Source organism: Staurois parvus, unplaced genomic scaffold, assembly GCF_062004578.1.
Source record: "Staurois parvus isolate SC_StPar_1 unplaced genomic scaffold, SC_StPar_1.0 ptg000179l, whole genome shotgun sequence".
Classification (NCBI taxonomy): Eukaryota; Metazoa; Chordata; class Amphibia; order Anura; family Ranidae; genus Staurois; species Staurois parvus.
In genome coordinates this window covers 1,575,489-1,590,080 of record NW_028317975.1, presented here as the reverse complement: position 1 = coordinate 1,590,080, position 14,592 = coordinate 1,575,489, and the positions used below count along the sequence as shown (strand labels likewise).

The 14,592-nt window shown below is 42.6% G+C and overlaps 1 protein-coding gene across 1 annotated transcript in view; it reads right to left on the bottom strand.

Annotated features, from left to right (window-relative positions):
• Positions 1-14,592, bottom strand: part of LOC149462245 (contactin-associated protein-like 5) — a 689,962-nt gene that overhangs the window by 372,198 nt on the left and 303,172 nt on the right. Inside the window, exon 6 of the mRNA XM_089677184.1 lies at positions 4,409-4,593. Coding sequence (XP_089533310.1) covers positions 4,409-4,593 — 185 coding nt within the window. The remainder of the gene's footprint in view (positions 1-4,408; positions 4,594-14,592) is intronic.

Genomic DNA, 14,592 nt, shown 5'->3' with positions numbered 1-14,592 from the left:
GCGATATTGAAGCCCTAATGGCCCAATTTAAGGAGGAAAGTAGTGCACAGCAATTTTCATTGATCTGAATTCAGGCTACCAGTATATTTTGTAAGACATATCCAAGAGGCACTGGGACTTCAAAACTTTTATGTTCCATAAAACAGAGAAAATGTAATCATTCAACAAGCTCACTGGCTGCACTGAGGGATCTCATATGAAGCACGGATCCCCTTTGAAGGCCAACCAGAATGAGACTCAATGCATGAAAATGCGGTCAGGAGCTCCTGTTGTGTTTTCGAGCTTTGAGTGTATTTTTTAACCACTTCCAGTCCGGACACTTTCACCCCCTTCCTGTCCAGGGCAATTTTCAGCTTTCAGCGCTATCACACTTTGAATGACAATTGCGCAGTCATGCAACACTGTACCCAATTTAATTTTTTACCATTTTTTTGAGACAGATAAAGCTTTATTTTGGTGGTATTTATTCACCGCTGGGATTTTTATTTTTTTTGCTATGTAAATGAAAAAGTCAAAAAAGTTTGAAAAAAAGTGTTTGTTTTTTTTTCAATTTTGCAAATAAATAATATTTCATCATAAATCTTGGCCAAAATTTATTCCGTTATCTTTTTAGTAAAAAAAAAAATCCAAATTAGTTTATAACCAAAAATTATAATTTTTAAACATTTTTTTTTACATTTTTATTTTATTTTTTTATATTATTATTTTTTATTTATTTATTTTTATTTTACATACTGTCACCCTAGCAGTACAGTATCACCATGGTGACCCTGTACTACTTGTGGGGGGTGATGAAGATATATATATATTTTTTTTTTACACTGATTGCTTTTACACCCATATAGAATGTAAAAGCAATCATTTCTCTTTCTCTCTGTCTGCATTCTTGCACTCATTGAGAAGTACTGAGTGAGCTGTGATTGGTCACAGCTTGTCACATGGTACAAGGCTGTTGTGAATGGCCCTGTACCATGTGACCTCTGTGATCATTCACAGATTTCACACGTAGTAAGCAATGATGTCACAAGTGACATCTTGCTTACTACTTTGCATGTGATCACTGATTGGCCAATCAGTGATCACATGATCGAGACCTCGTACAGAGGTCCCGTCCGACGATCGGTGTTTCACTGTGTCCGGAGGACACAGCGGGCACCGGATTGCGGTGCTGCGCACTCCCAGGGAGCGCGCACAAGCAGGATGCGGGGAGGACGTTTATAAACGGCCACCCGACCCTGCAGTGCCACCGTCCGGCCGTTTATATGCAATGGCTGGTCGGGAAGTGGTTAAGGTTTCATAAGGGTAGGTTCGCACAGATGCGGCTCTGGGAGCTGCGTTTTGCATGGACACAGCAGCCCATTTATTTAAATGGAATGTCGTGCCTTCTGAAACGCGTAGAACAGGTCCCTGCACCATTTCAGGAATCATGGGAACTGCAAGTGCAGTGTGGTTCCCACTGCGAGAGCAATTTCCAGTGCATGTGGCATGCCATTAATAATGGCACCCGTACGCATCCAGTGCAGTTTTCTGTGTGGGTGGTTGCGGGTGCAGTACCAGGTGCAGACCTACAGTGGGAACCACCCGCATAGATGTGAAATTGCCTCAGAAAAGCTTGATCTGTTTAAGTGGAAAGTGTTCTACAGAGGTGTGCCGACCAAAGTGTGGAAACCTAAGGCTTCACGTACATGAGCCTACCCTGACCGCTGGCCATGGAAAAACGCAAAACGCGGCAACCGCAGTACCATGTTTTTGTCACAGTTTTGCAGCACTTTGCGTTTTCCTTCAGTCAGCGATCAAAACGTTCCAATCCTGAACGCGATTCTTCTGAGTTCAGGAGAGGGAGGTTTGACCTCATTTAAACGCGGCAGCTCCTAAACTATGCTAAACGCCTACGTGCTCTTAGATTGTAAGCTCCAAGGATCAGGGCCCTCCTAACACTCTTGTATTGAACTGTATTGTTGCTGTATTGTCTCCCGTTATATTGTAAAGTGCTGAGCAAACTGTTGGCACCATAAATCCTGTATAATGATAATAATATATAAATCCTGTATAATAATAATAATAATAATAATAATGTATAAATCCTGTATAATAATAATAATAATATATATAATAATAATAATAATAATAATAATATATAAATCCTGTATAATAATAATAATAATATATATAATAATAATAATAATAATAATGTGTACATGGACATGCCGGCTTTTATGGAGATGAGTTTAGGAGCTTTGGCAACAAAATGCCAAAAGCTCCTAAACTCAAGTTTAGGAGCTGCTCGTGTAAATGAAGCCTAACACCTCCCTATTGGTTGACCAACAGATCTTTCATCAGATTGTTCAAGCCCATCACCAATTTTTTCAAACCAACAATTATCTTTAAATTAAAGTAATACTAAACCCGGACCCTGCATTCACTATGTCTGCTCTCCCCAGACCCTGCATTCACTATATCTGCTCTCCCTGGATCCTGCATTCACTATATCCACTCTCCCCGGACCCCGCATTCACTATATCCGCTCTCCCCAGACCCCGCATTCACTATATCTGGTCTCCCAGGACCCTGCATTCACTATATCCAGTCTCCCCGAACCCTGCATTCACTATATCCGCTCTCCCCGGACTCTGTATTCACTATATCTGGTCTCCCCAGACCCTGCATTCACTATATCTGGTCTCCCCGGACCCTGCATTCACTATATCCACTCTCCCCTGACCCCGCATTCACTATATCCGCTCTCCCCGGACCCTGCATTCACCATATCCGGTCTCCCCGGACCCTGCATTCACTATATCCGGTCTCCCCGGACCCCGCATTCACTATATCCACTCCCCCCGGACCCTGCATTCACTATATCCGCTCTCCCTGAACCCTGCATTTACTATATCCGCTCTCCCTGGACCCCGCATTCACTATATCCGCTCTCCCCAGACCCCGCATTCACTATATCCGGTCTCCCCAGACCCTGCATTCACTATATCTGGTCTCCCCGGACCCTGCATTCACTATATCCGCTCTCCCCGGACCCTGCATTCACTATATCTGCTCTCCCCGGACCCTGCATTCACTATATCTGCTCTCCCCGGACCCTGCATTCACTATATCCGCTCTCCCCAGACCCTGCATTCACTATATCTGCTCTCCCCGGACCCTGCATTCACTATATCTGGTCTCCCTGGACCCTGCATTCACTATATCTGCTCTCCCCGGACCCTGCATTCACTAAATCTGCTCTCCCCGAACCCTGCATTCACTATATCCGCTTTCCCCGGACCCTGCATTCACTATATCCGGTCTCCCCGGACCCTGCATTCACTATATCCGCTCTCCCTGGACCCCGCATTCACTATATCCAGTCTCCCCGGACCCTGCATTCACTATACCCGCTCTCCCCGGACCCTGCATCCACTATATCCGCTCTCCCTGGACCCCGCATTCACTATATCCAGTCTCCCTGGACCCTGCATTCACTATATCCGCTCTCCCCGGATCCCGCATTCACTATATCCGCTCTCCCCGGACCCTGCATTCACTATATCTGCTCTCCCCGGACCCTGCATTCACTATATCTGGTCTCCCCGGACCCTGCATTCACTATATCCGCTCTCCCCAGACCCTGCATTCACTATATCTGGTCTCCCCGTACCCTGCATTCACTATATCCGCTCTCCCCGGACCCTGCATTCACTATATCTGGTCTCCCCGGACCCCGCATTCACTATATCTGGTCTGAGGTGGGTAGGGGGTGGATCTGAGGGACGGTGCTTAGAGGTGGGTAGGGGGTGGAACTGAGGGACGGTGCTCAGAAGTGAGTAGGTGGTGGAACTGAGGGATGGTGCTCAGAGGTGGGTAGGGGGTGGAACTGAGGGACGGTGCTCAGAGGTGGGAAGGGGATGGAACTGAGGGACGGTGCTCAGAAGTGAGTAGGTGGTGGAACTGAGGGACAGTGCTCAGAAGTGGGTAAGGGGTGAAACTGAGGGACAGTGCTCAGAGGTGGGTAAGGGGTGAAACTGAGGGACAGTGCTCAGAAGTGGGTAAGGGGTGGAACTGAGGGACAGTGCTCAGAAGTGGGTAAGGGGTGGAACTGAGGGACGGTGGTCAGAGGTGGAGAGAGATATATGGTATTTGTTGTTTGCCTTGCTGTTGGATATTTTCCCTCACTTCCTGTCTGAACAAACAGTTGTCCCCGAGATAATAATTGAGGGGACATCTCTCTAATGGAGTACCAGAGAGCAGTAAAGCCTCACAGGGGTCCCAATTTTTCCCCACTCTATAGAAAACTAAAGTTCGGGCTCGGACCTTACATTTTACAGTTTTATTTTGTTTTTCAGAATTTCTGCAAATGTGACATTTTGCCAGAAGGTTAACAAAATCTGAAATGATACATCGTAACAAAACGCACCTCGTAGTCAATGTCTAAGTCATCAGACTCGCCCTTGGTGCGGAAATGTTGGGTGTATTTGTCCACCGTGAAGTTGACTTGTTTGTTAAACCGATCGATCAGAACCGAATGCCAGTGCTGGTCATCCAACAGGCTTCCCAATGTCACCATGGTGTGAGTGTTCCCGAAACGTAGCTTGGCGTCACCTGAAGGGGGAAAAATGGGAATAGATTTTAGTATAGTACCAGGAAGGCAACCAATGGCACCAACCTGCGGGTGACTAGGTCATTCATACGGTCAGTATAGGACAATATTTCACTTATTTTATCCTCCACTCCCCCCCCCCATCTCTGCTCATCTCTATTCACCTTTTTCCTGACCTGGACCCTCAACATCTTTACAATTCAGGATTTATGTTCCTGTATTACACTTGATGATGTCATAACTGCAACCATTGGCCAGACTGTCGCAAAGAAAAGGCTTTGGAGGGCCGTTTACATGGAAGGAGAAGACAGCAGGTGCAAGGGATATGGTAGAAAGTGCTTTAACCCCTCGCCCTCCAGAGAATTCCCCACCCCCTTCCTGATCAGGCCATTTTTTGCATTACGGCGCTGCAGTACTTTAACTGACAATTGCTCGGTCATGCAACGCCACACTTAACCATCAATTTTGAGAAAAAAACTATATTTTGTACTTTTTGCTATTAAACATGTCCAGAAATTTTTTTTTAAAAGTCAAATTGCGTCATACATTTAGCATGTCTTTGCTAAAACAAATCCCAATATGTGTAAATTAATTAAAGTAGTTGAAATAATTACATTAAAAAAACAATATATTTGACTTTTTGCCATTAAACATGTCTAGTAAAAAAAAATTAAAAAATCTAATTTCGTCATAAATTTAGGCCAAAATGTATTCTGCTCTGTGTCTTTGCTAAACAAAAATCCCAATATGTGGAAATTAATTGGTTTACGCGAACGTTATAGCGTCTACAAATGGCGGTATAGATACTGGGATTTAAAAATATATATATTTTTACTAGTAATGGCGTCCTTTTTTTCCCACAAATTGAGTTTTCTTTCGGTGGTATTTGATCACCTCTGCATTTTTTTTTGCGCTATAGAAAAAAAGTCAGACAATTTTGAGAAAAAAACAATATTTTTGACTTTTTGCTATTAAACAGGTCCAGTAAAAAAAAATTTAAAAATCAAATTTCGTCATAAATTTAGGCCCAAATATATTCTGCTCCATGTCTTTGCTAAAAAAAATTCCAATATGTGGAAATTAATTGGTTTACATGAAATTTATAGCATTTACAAATGGCGGTATAGACACTGGGTTTTTAAAAATATATTTTTAATAGTAATGGCGTCCTTTTTTTCCCACGAATTGAGTTTTCTTTCAGTGGTATTTGATCGCCTCTGCATTTGTTTTTTCCGCAAAAAAATAAAAAGTCCAACAATTTTTAGAAAAGAAAAATATTTGGGACTTTTTGCTATTAAACATGTCCAGTAAAAAAAAAAATTTAAAAATCAAATTTCAGCATCAATTTAGGACAAAATGTACTCTGCTCCGTGTCTTTGCTAAAAAAAAATCCCAATATGTGGAAATTAATTGGTTTACGTGAAAGTTATAGCGTCTACAAATGGCGGTATAGATACTGGGATTTAAAAAATATATATTTTTACTAGTAATGGCGTCCTTTTTTCCCACAGATTGAGTTTTCTTTCGGTGGGATTTGATCCCCCTCGGCGTTTTTTTTTTTTGCGCTATAAAAAAAAAAAGCCTGACAATTTTGAGAAAAAAAAACTATATTTTTGACTTTTTGCTATTAAGCATATCCAGTAAAAAAAAATAAAAAATCGAATTTCATCATAAATTTAGGCCAAAATGTATTCTGCTCCGTGTCTTTGCTAAAAAAAAAAAAAAAATCCCAATACGTGTAAATGAATTGGTTTACATGAAAGTTATAGTGTTTACAAATGGCAGTATAGATTATTATTTATTTATTTCAGGTACTTATATAGCGCCGTCCACTTACGCAGCACTTTACATATATATTGTACATTCACATCAGTCCCTAACCCTCAAGGGGCGTACAATCTAAGGTCCCTAACCCTCAAGGGGTGTACAATCTAAGGTCCCTAACTCACATTCATACATACACATACTAGGGACAATTTAGACAGGAGCCAATTCACCTACCAGCATGTCTTTGGAGTGTGGGAGGAAACCAGAGGAAACCCACACAGGCACAGGGAGAACATGAAAACTCCAGGCAGGTGGTGCTGTGGTTGGGATATGAACCAACAACCCGAGTTCTGCCAGGTGGAAGTGCTAACCATTTAGCCACTGTGCTGCCCTAAGATAGACACTGGGATTTAAAAAATATATATATTTACTGGTAATGGCATCCTTTTTTTCCCACAAATTGAGCTTTCTTTCAGTGGTATTTGATCCCCCTCTGCGTATTTTATTTTTTGTGCTATAAAAAAAAAGTCCAACAATTTTGAGAAAAAAAACAATATTTTGTCCAGTAAAAAAAAAAAAAATGAAAAATCAAATTTCATCATAAATTTAGGCCAAAATGTATTCTGCTCCGTGTCTTTACTAAAAAAAAATCCCAATATGTGGAAATTAATTGGTTTACGTGAAAGTTATAGCGTCTACAAATGGCGGTATAGATACTGGGATTTAAAAAATATATATTTTTACTAGTAATGGCATCCCTTTTTCCCACAGATTGAGTTTTCTTTCGGTGGTATTTGATCGCCTCTGTGTTTTTAATTTTTTTGCACTATAAAAAAAAAGACCGACAATTTTGAGGAAAAAACAATATTTTTTACTTTTTGCTATTAAAAATGTCCAGTAAAAAAAAAATTTAAAAAATCAAATTTTGTCATAAATGTAGCATGTCTTTGCTAAAACAAATCCCAATATGTGTAAATTAATTAAAGTAATTTAAATAATTACATTAAAAAAAACTATATTTTTGACTTTTTGATATTAAACATGTCCAGTAAAAAAAAATGTAAAAATCAAATTTCGTCATCAATTTAGGCCAAAATGTACTCTGCTCCGTGTCTTTGCTAAACAAAAATCCCAATAAGTGGAAATTAATTGGTTTACATGAAAGTTATAGCGTTTACAAATGGCGGTATAGATACAGGGAATTAAAAATATATATATTTTTACTAGTAATGGCGTCCTTTTTTTCCCATGAATTGAGTTTTCCTTCGGTGGTATTTGATCGCCTCTGCATTTTTTTTTTTTTGCGCTATAGAAAAAAAGTACGACGATTTTGAGAATAGAAAAATATTTTGGACTTTTTGCTATTAAACATGTCCAGTAAAAAAAAAATGTAAAAATCAAATTTCGTCATCAATTTAGGCCAAAATGTATTCTGCTCCGTGTCTTTGCTATAAAAAATCCCAATATGTGCAAATTAATTGGTTTACGTGAAAGTTATAGCATTTACAAATGGCGGTATAGATACTGGGATTTAAAAAATATATATTTTTACTAGTAATGGCGTCCTTTTTTCCCACAGATTAGCTTTCTTTTGGTGGTATTTGATCGCCTCTGTGTTTTTTATTTTTTGCACTATAAAAAAAAGTCTGACAATTTTGAGAAAAAAACAATATTTTGGACTTTTTGCTATTAAACATGTCCAGTAAAAAAAATGTAAAAATCTAATTTTGTCATCAATTTAAGCCAAAATATATTCTGCTCCGTGTCTTTGCTAAAAAAAAATCCCAATATGTGCAAATTAATTGGTTTACGTGAAAGTTATAGCGTTTACAAATGGTGGTATAGATACTGGGATTTAAAAAATATATATTTTTACTAGTAATGGCATCTTTTTTTTCCCACAAATTGAGTTTTCTTTTGGTGGTATTTGATCCCCTCTGCATTTTTTAATTTTTTTGTGCTATAAAAAGAAAAGTCCGACAATTTTGAGAAAAAAAAAACTATATTTTTGACTTTTTGCTATTAAGCATATCCAGTAAAAAAAAATTAAAAATCGAATTTCGTCATCAATTTAATCCAAAATGTATTCTGCTCCGTGTCTTTGCTAAAAAAAAAAAATCCCAATACGTGTAAATGAATTGGTTTACATGAAAGTTATATTGTTTACAAATGGCGGTATAGATTATTATTGATTTATTTCAGGTACTTATATAGCGCTGTCAATTTACGCAGCGCTTTACATATATATTGTACATTCACATCAGTCCCTAACCCTCAAGGGGCGTACAATCTAAGGTCCCGAACTCACATTCATACATACACATACTAGGGACAATTTAGACAGGAGCCAATTCACCTACCAGCATGTCTTTTGGAGTGTGGGAGGAAACTGGAGTAACCGGAAGAAACCCACGCAGGCACAGGGAGAACATGCAAACTCCAGGCAGGTGGTGCTGTGGTTGGGATTTGAACTAATGACCCGAGTACTGCCAGGTGGAAGTGCTAACCATTTAGCCACTGTGCTGCCCTACGATAGATACTGGGATTTAAAATATATATATTTTTACTGGTAGTGGCGTCCTTTTTTTCCCACAAATTGAGCTTTCTTTCGGGGGTATTTGATCACCTCTGCGTTTTTTTATTTTTTGTGCTATAAAAAAAAAAGTCCGACAATTTTGAGAAAAAAAACAATATTTTGGACTTTTTTGCTATTAAACATGTCCAGTAAAAAAAAAATGAAATATCAAATCCGTCATAAATTTATGCCAAAATGTATTCTGCTCCGTGTCTTTGCTAAAAAAAAATACATGTAAATTAATTGGTTTATGTGAAAGTTATAGCGATTACAAATGGTGGTATATATACTGGGATTTTTTTTTTTAGTTTTTATTTTCTTCTGTGTCCTCCGAAGACAGAGGAACACCGATCGTTGTACGGGACCTCTGGCCAATCAGTGATCACATGCAGAGTAGTAAGCAAGATGTCACTTCTGACATCATTGCTTACTACGTGTGAAATCTGTGAATGATCACAGAGATCACATGGTACAGGGCTATTCACAACAGCCTTGTACCATGTGACAAGCTGTGACCAATCACAGCTCACACAGTATTTCTCAATGGTTGCAAGAATGCAGCCAGAGAGAATGAGAAATGATTGCTTTTACAGCCTTTATGGGTGTGAAAGCAATCAGTGTAAAAAAAAAAAAAATCATCATCACCCCCCACAAGTAGTACAGTGTCACTCTGGTGACACTGTACTGCTAGGGTGACAGTATGTAGAAAAAGAAAAAAATAAAATAAAATGTAAATTTTTTTTTTTTTTAAATTATAATTTTTGCTTATAAACTAATTTGGATTTTTGTTTTTTTTTTACTAAAAAGATAGCTGAATAAATTTTGGCAGAGATTTATGATGAAATATTATTTATTTGCAAAATTGCAAAAAAGAAAAACACTTTTTTTTCAAAATTTTTGGACTTTTTCATTTACATAGCAAAAAATAAAAATCCCAGTAGTGAATAAATACCACCAAAATAAAGTTTTATCTGTCTCAAAAAAATGCTAAAAAATTCATATGGGTACAGTGTTGCATGACCGCGCAATTGTCATTCAAAGTGTGACAGCGCTGAAAGCTGAAAATTGGCCTGGACAGGAAGGGGGGGGGAAAGCGTCCGGACTGGAAGGAGGTGAAAGTGTCCAAACTGGAAGGAGGTGAAAGTGTCCGAACTGGAAGGGGGTGAAAGTGTCCGGACTGGAAGGAGGGTGAAAGTGTCCGGACTGGAAGGGGGTTAAAGTGTCCGGACTGGAAGGGGGTGAAAGTGTCCGGACTGGAAGGGGGGTGAAAGTGTCCGGACTGGAAGGGGGGGAAAGTCTCCGGACTGGAAGGGGGGGAAAGTCTCCGGACTGGAAGGGGGGGAAAGTGTCCGGACTGGAAGGAGGTGAAGGTGTCCGGACTGGAAGGGGGGTGAAAGTGTCCGGACTGGAAGGGGGTGAAAGTGTCCGGACTGGAAGGAGGTGAAAGTGTCCGGACTGGAAGGGGGGGAAAGTCTCCGGACTGGAAGGGGGTGAAAGTGTCCGGACTGGAAGGGGGTGAAAGTGTCCGGACTGGAAGGGGGGTGAAAGTGTCCGGACTGGAAGGGGGGGAAAGTCTCCGGACTGGAAGGGGGGGAAAGTCTCCGGACTGGAAGGGGGGGAAAGTCTCCGGACTGGAAGGGGGTGAAAGTGTCCGGACTGGAAGGGGGTGAAAGCGTCCGGACTGGAAGGGGGTGAAAGCGTCCGGACTGGAAGGGGGTGAAAGCGTCCGGACTGGAAGGGGGTGAAAGTGTCCGGACTGGAAGGGGGTGAAAGTGTCCGGACTGGAAGGAGGGTGAAAGTGTCCAGACTGGAAGGGGGTTAAAGTGTCCGGACTGGAAGGGGGTGAAAGTGTCCGGACTGGAAGGGGGGTGAAAGTTTCCGGACTGGAAGGGGGGGAAAGTCTCCGGACTGGAAGGGGGGGAAAGTCTCCGGACTGGAAGGGGGGGAAAGTGTCCGGACTGGAAGGAGGTGAAGGTGTCCGGACTGGAAGGGGGGTGAAAGTGTCCGGACTGGAAGGGGGTGAAAGTGTCCGGACTGGAAGGAGGTGAAAGTGTCCGGACTGGAAGGGGGGGAAAGTGTCCGGACTGGAAGGGGGTGAAAGTGTCCGGACTGGAAGGGGGTGAAAGTGTCCGGACTGGAAGGGGGGTGAAAGTGTCCGGACTGGAAGGGGGGGAAAGTCTCCGGACTGGAAGGGGGGGAAAGTCTCCGGACTGGAAGGGGGGGAAAGTCTCCGGACTGGAAGGGGGTGAAAGTGTCCGGACTGGAAGGGGGTGAAAGCGTCCGGACTGGAAGGGGGTGAAAGCGTCCGGACTGGAAGGGGGTGAAAGCGTCCGGACTGGAAGGGGGTGAAAGTGTCCGGACTGGAAGGGGGGGAAAGTGTCCAGACTGGAAGGGGGGGAAAGTGTCCGGACTGGAAGAGGGGGAAAGTGTCCAGACTGGAAGGGGGGGGAAAGTGTCCGGACTGGAAGGGGGGGAAAGTGTCCGGACTGGAAGGGGGGGAAAGTGTCCGGACTGGAAGGGGGGGAAAGTGTCCGGACTGGAAGTGGTTAAGTACCTGAAATAAATATAATAAATAAATAATATGTCAGTGGGAAAGGAAACGCACCAAATACACAGGTCTGCCAAAAACATTTTTTTCAAGAGCTGTTTTGGTTATTCCACGTAATCTTTATGTTTTTTGGTGCGCTGAATCCGAAAATGACCTCCATTTTGTCATAGGACATCACGTTTCCTGACAATTTAGGTAACTATGTTAAATAAGGCAATACCTCAAAATAAGTGGAAATAGACTGATAAAATTAAAGTTTTATTACAATTTTTTCATGAAAATCCTTTTTTGAACTGAAATGAGCTCACCTACACACACTAAACTCGATTCTTCTTCCCTGTGAGGCTCCTCTTGGTCCATTTACGTTTGTGAGTAGCATCTGGAATGTCTCTCTGAAGCATCCAACAGTCGTCTGCCATCATTGTAATGCTCCATTTTCCCTGGTATCTCCTTTCCATCTCTTTAATGTCTCAGTGGAATCGTTCACCTTGTTCCTCTCTCACAGCTCCCAAATTTTCAGGAAAGTAGTCAAGGTGGGACTGGAGGAAATGCACTTTCAAACTCATCAGGCATTGGGCAATAGGGGATCATGGGGCCCCTGTGTCCTTGCCCAAACTCGAAAAAGGTACCAGGGGCATCTCATGGGGCCCCCTACTGACCCCAGGCCCTCGGGCAGTGCCCGAGTTTCCAAATGGTCAGTCCGCCCCTGTTCCAGATGCTACTCACAAAATAAATGCACCAAGAGGAGCCTCACAGGGAAGGAGAATCGAGTTTAGTGTGTGTAGGTGAGCTCATTTTGTGGCAAATCATGACGTCTAGGAGTTTTTTCAATATTTTATTTGTTTTCAGCACACCAAAATACATGGAAATTAGATGAAGATAATCAAACAGCTTTTTAGTCGCAGACCTGTGATATTAACCGCAGACTTTCACGCGCCTGCTTTGGAATATTATTAATAGTTTATTTACATAAAAGGCAACTTGGACCGCCGATTTATTGGCGCTTTCAGGAGCTCATTAATGCATGAAATAAAAATAGGTTTTCCAGATTTCCATATATCCCCCACATGACCCGTTTTCATATCATTATGTTTTTTTTTTTTTTCATTTATTGTACCCTCCAGTTTTCTTTTTCTGCACATGACCCCGATCTGTGAGAATTACAAGTCACAGTCATTTACCATGTGAAGAGGCCAGCTGTCGCATCTGCTGCATTGACATTATAAGAAAAAAAAAAAAAAGTGTCTGGCTCCCGAAATTTGCACCCCAAAATATATCTCTGCCATGGAAACAGAAGGGTGACTTCACACGTGTTGACATATGGAGGGAAAAATATATGAAATAACAAGTCTAAAAATGACGATAAAAAAAAAATAGTCTTTGAGTACAAGACACGTCTTCTTTCCGATGTTTCATAACTGCGATTCAGCGGCTGATATATTCAACATGCGATTGAGTCCGGGTTCACATTGATGCGGTGCATTTTCTGTGGGAATTCCGCACTGCATCAGAATCGCACCCCGTTCATGCGAACCGCTGCGGGTGTGCATGTTAACCTCCCTAGCAGTCTGATTATGTCCATATTTCTGTGCTCAAAGCGGTACATTTTTTGTTGCATGGAAATATGTATTTTTTTTTTGTAGGCTGTAATTTTTAGGAATAACTCACTGAAATCTGTCCGAACAAGAGTCTAGTAAACATCCCGGGGAGGATAAAATTTGAAACCTGAAATCATAAATTATAATTTAATAAATAATCATTATTATTATTATTATTATACAGTATTTATAAAGCGCCAATAGTTTGCTCAGCGCTGTACATTACAGAGGGGGACAGAACATGTGACAGAACAATACCAGTACAATGCAAAACATGAGGGGATCGAGGGCCCTGCTCTTTGGAGCTTACAATCTAGGAGGGAGGGGATGGTGGCACAGGAGGAGATAGCTGTGGGGGATGGAGTGGTAGGAAGAGTGGAGGAGGTCGGCAGGTTAGCAGGGGGTGGGGTAGGCTTCCCTGAAGAGATGGGTTTTCAGGGTGCGCCTAAAGGAGAGGAGAGTAGGTGATAATCTGATGGGTTGGGGCAGGGACTTCCAGAGGATGGGTGACACCCTGGAGAAGTCCTGGAGGCGGGCATGGGAGGAGGAGACCAGGGAACTAGAGAGAAGGAGGTCTTGTGAGGAGCGGAGTGTGCGTGTTGGGTGGTACTTGGATATTAGGTCAGTGATGTAGTTCGGGGCAGTATGGTGGACGGCTTTGTACGTCAGTGTTAGGATTTTGAATTTGATCCGTTGCGCAATCGGAAGCCAGTGGAGGGATTGGCAGAGGGGGGTGGCAGAGATGGAGCGGTTGGAAAGGTAAATGAGTCTGGCAGCCGTATTCAGGATGGACTGAAGCGGGGATAGCCAGCGGCGAGGCAGGCCAGTGAGGAGGGAGTTGCAGTAGTCCAGTCGTGATATGATGAGGGAGTGGATGAGCTGTTTAGTGGTTTCTGGGGTTAGGAACGTGCGGATTTTGGCGATGTTGCGGAGGTGGAGTCGCACGAGTTTTGTTAAAGATTGGACTTGGGGCTGGAAGGATATGTTGGAGTCCAGAATGACACCAAGTACTCTGGCCTGCGGGGCGGGTTTGATGGTGGCGTTGTTGGATGTGACGGAGAAGTCAATGGGGGGTGGTGTCCGGGCTGGGGGGAAGACAAGAAACTCGGTTTTGGAGAGGTTCAGTTTAAGGAAGTGGAGCGACATCCAGTCTGATATGTCGCTCAGTAGGTGTGTGATTCGGGCGGAGACCGAGGGGGTGAGGTGGGGGGTTGAGAGATAGATTTGTGTGTCGTCGGCATAGAGGTGGTAGTTGAAGCCGTGAGAGTGTATGAGTTGGTCAAGGGAGGAGGTGTAGATGGAGAAGAGAAGGGGCCCAAGGACAGAGCCTTGAGGGACCCCAACAGAGAGGGGGAGTGAGGGGGAGGTGGTTGCATTATAGGTAACGCTGAAGGAGCGTTGTGACAGGTAGGATGAGAGCCAGAAGAGAGCAGAATCTCTGAGGCCGAGGGAGTATAGTTTTTTGAGGAGGAGGGGGTGGTCGACTGTGTCGAAGGCCGCAGAGAGGTCAAGG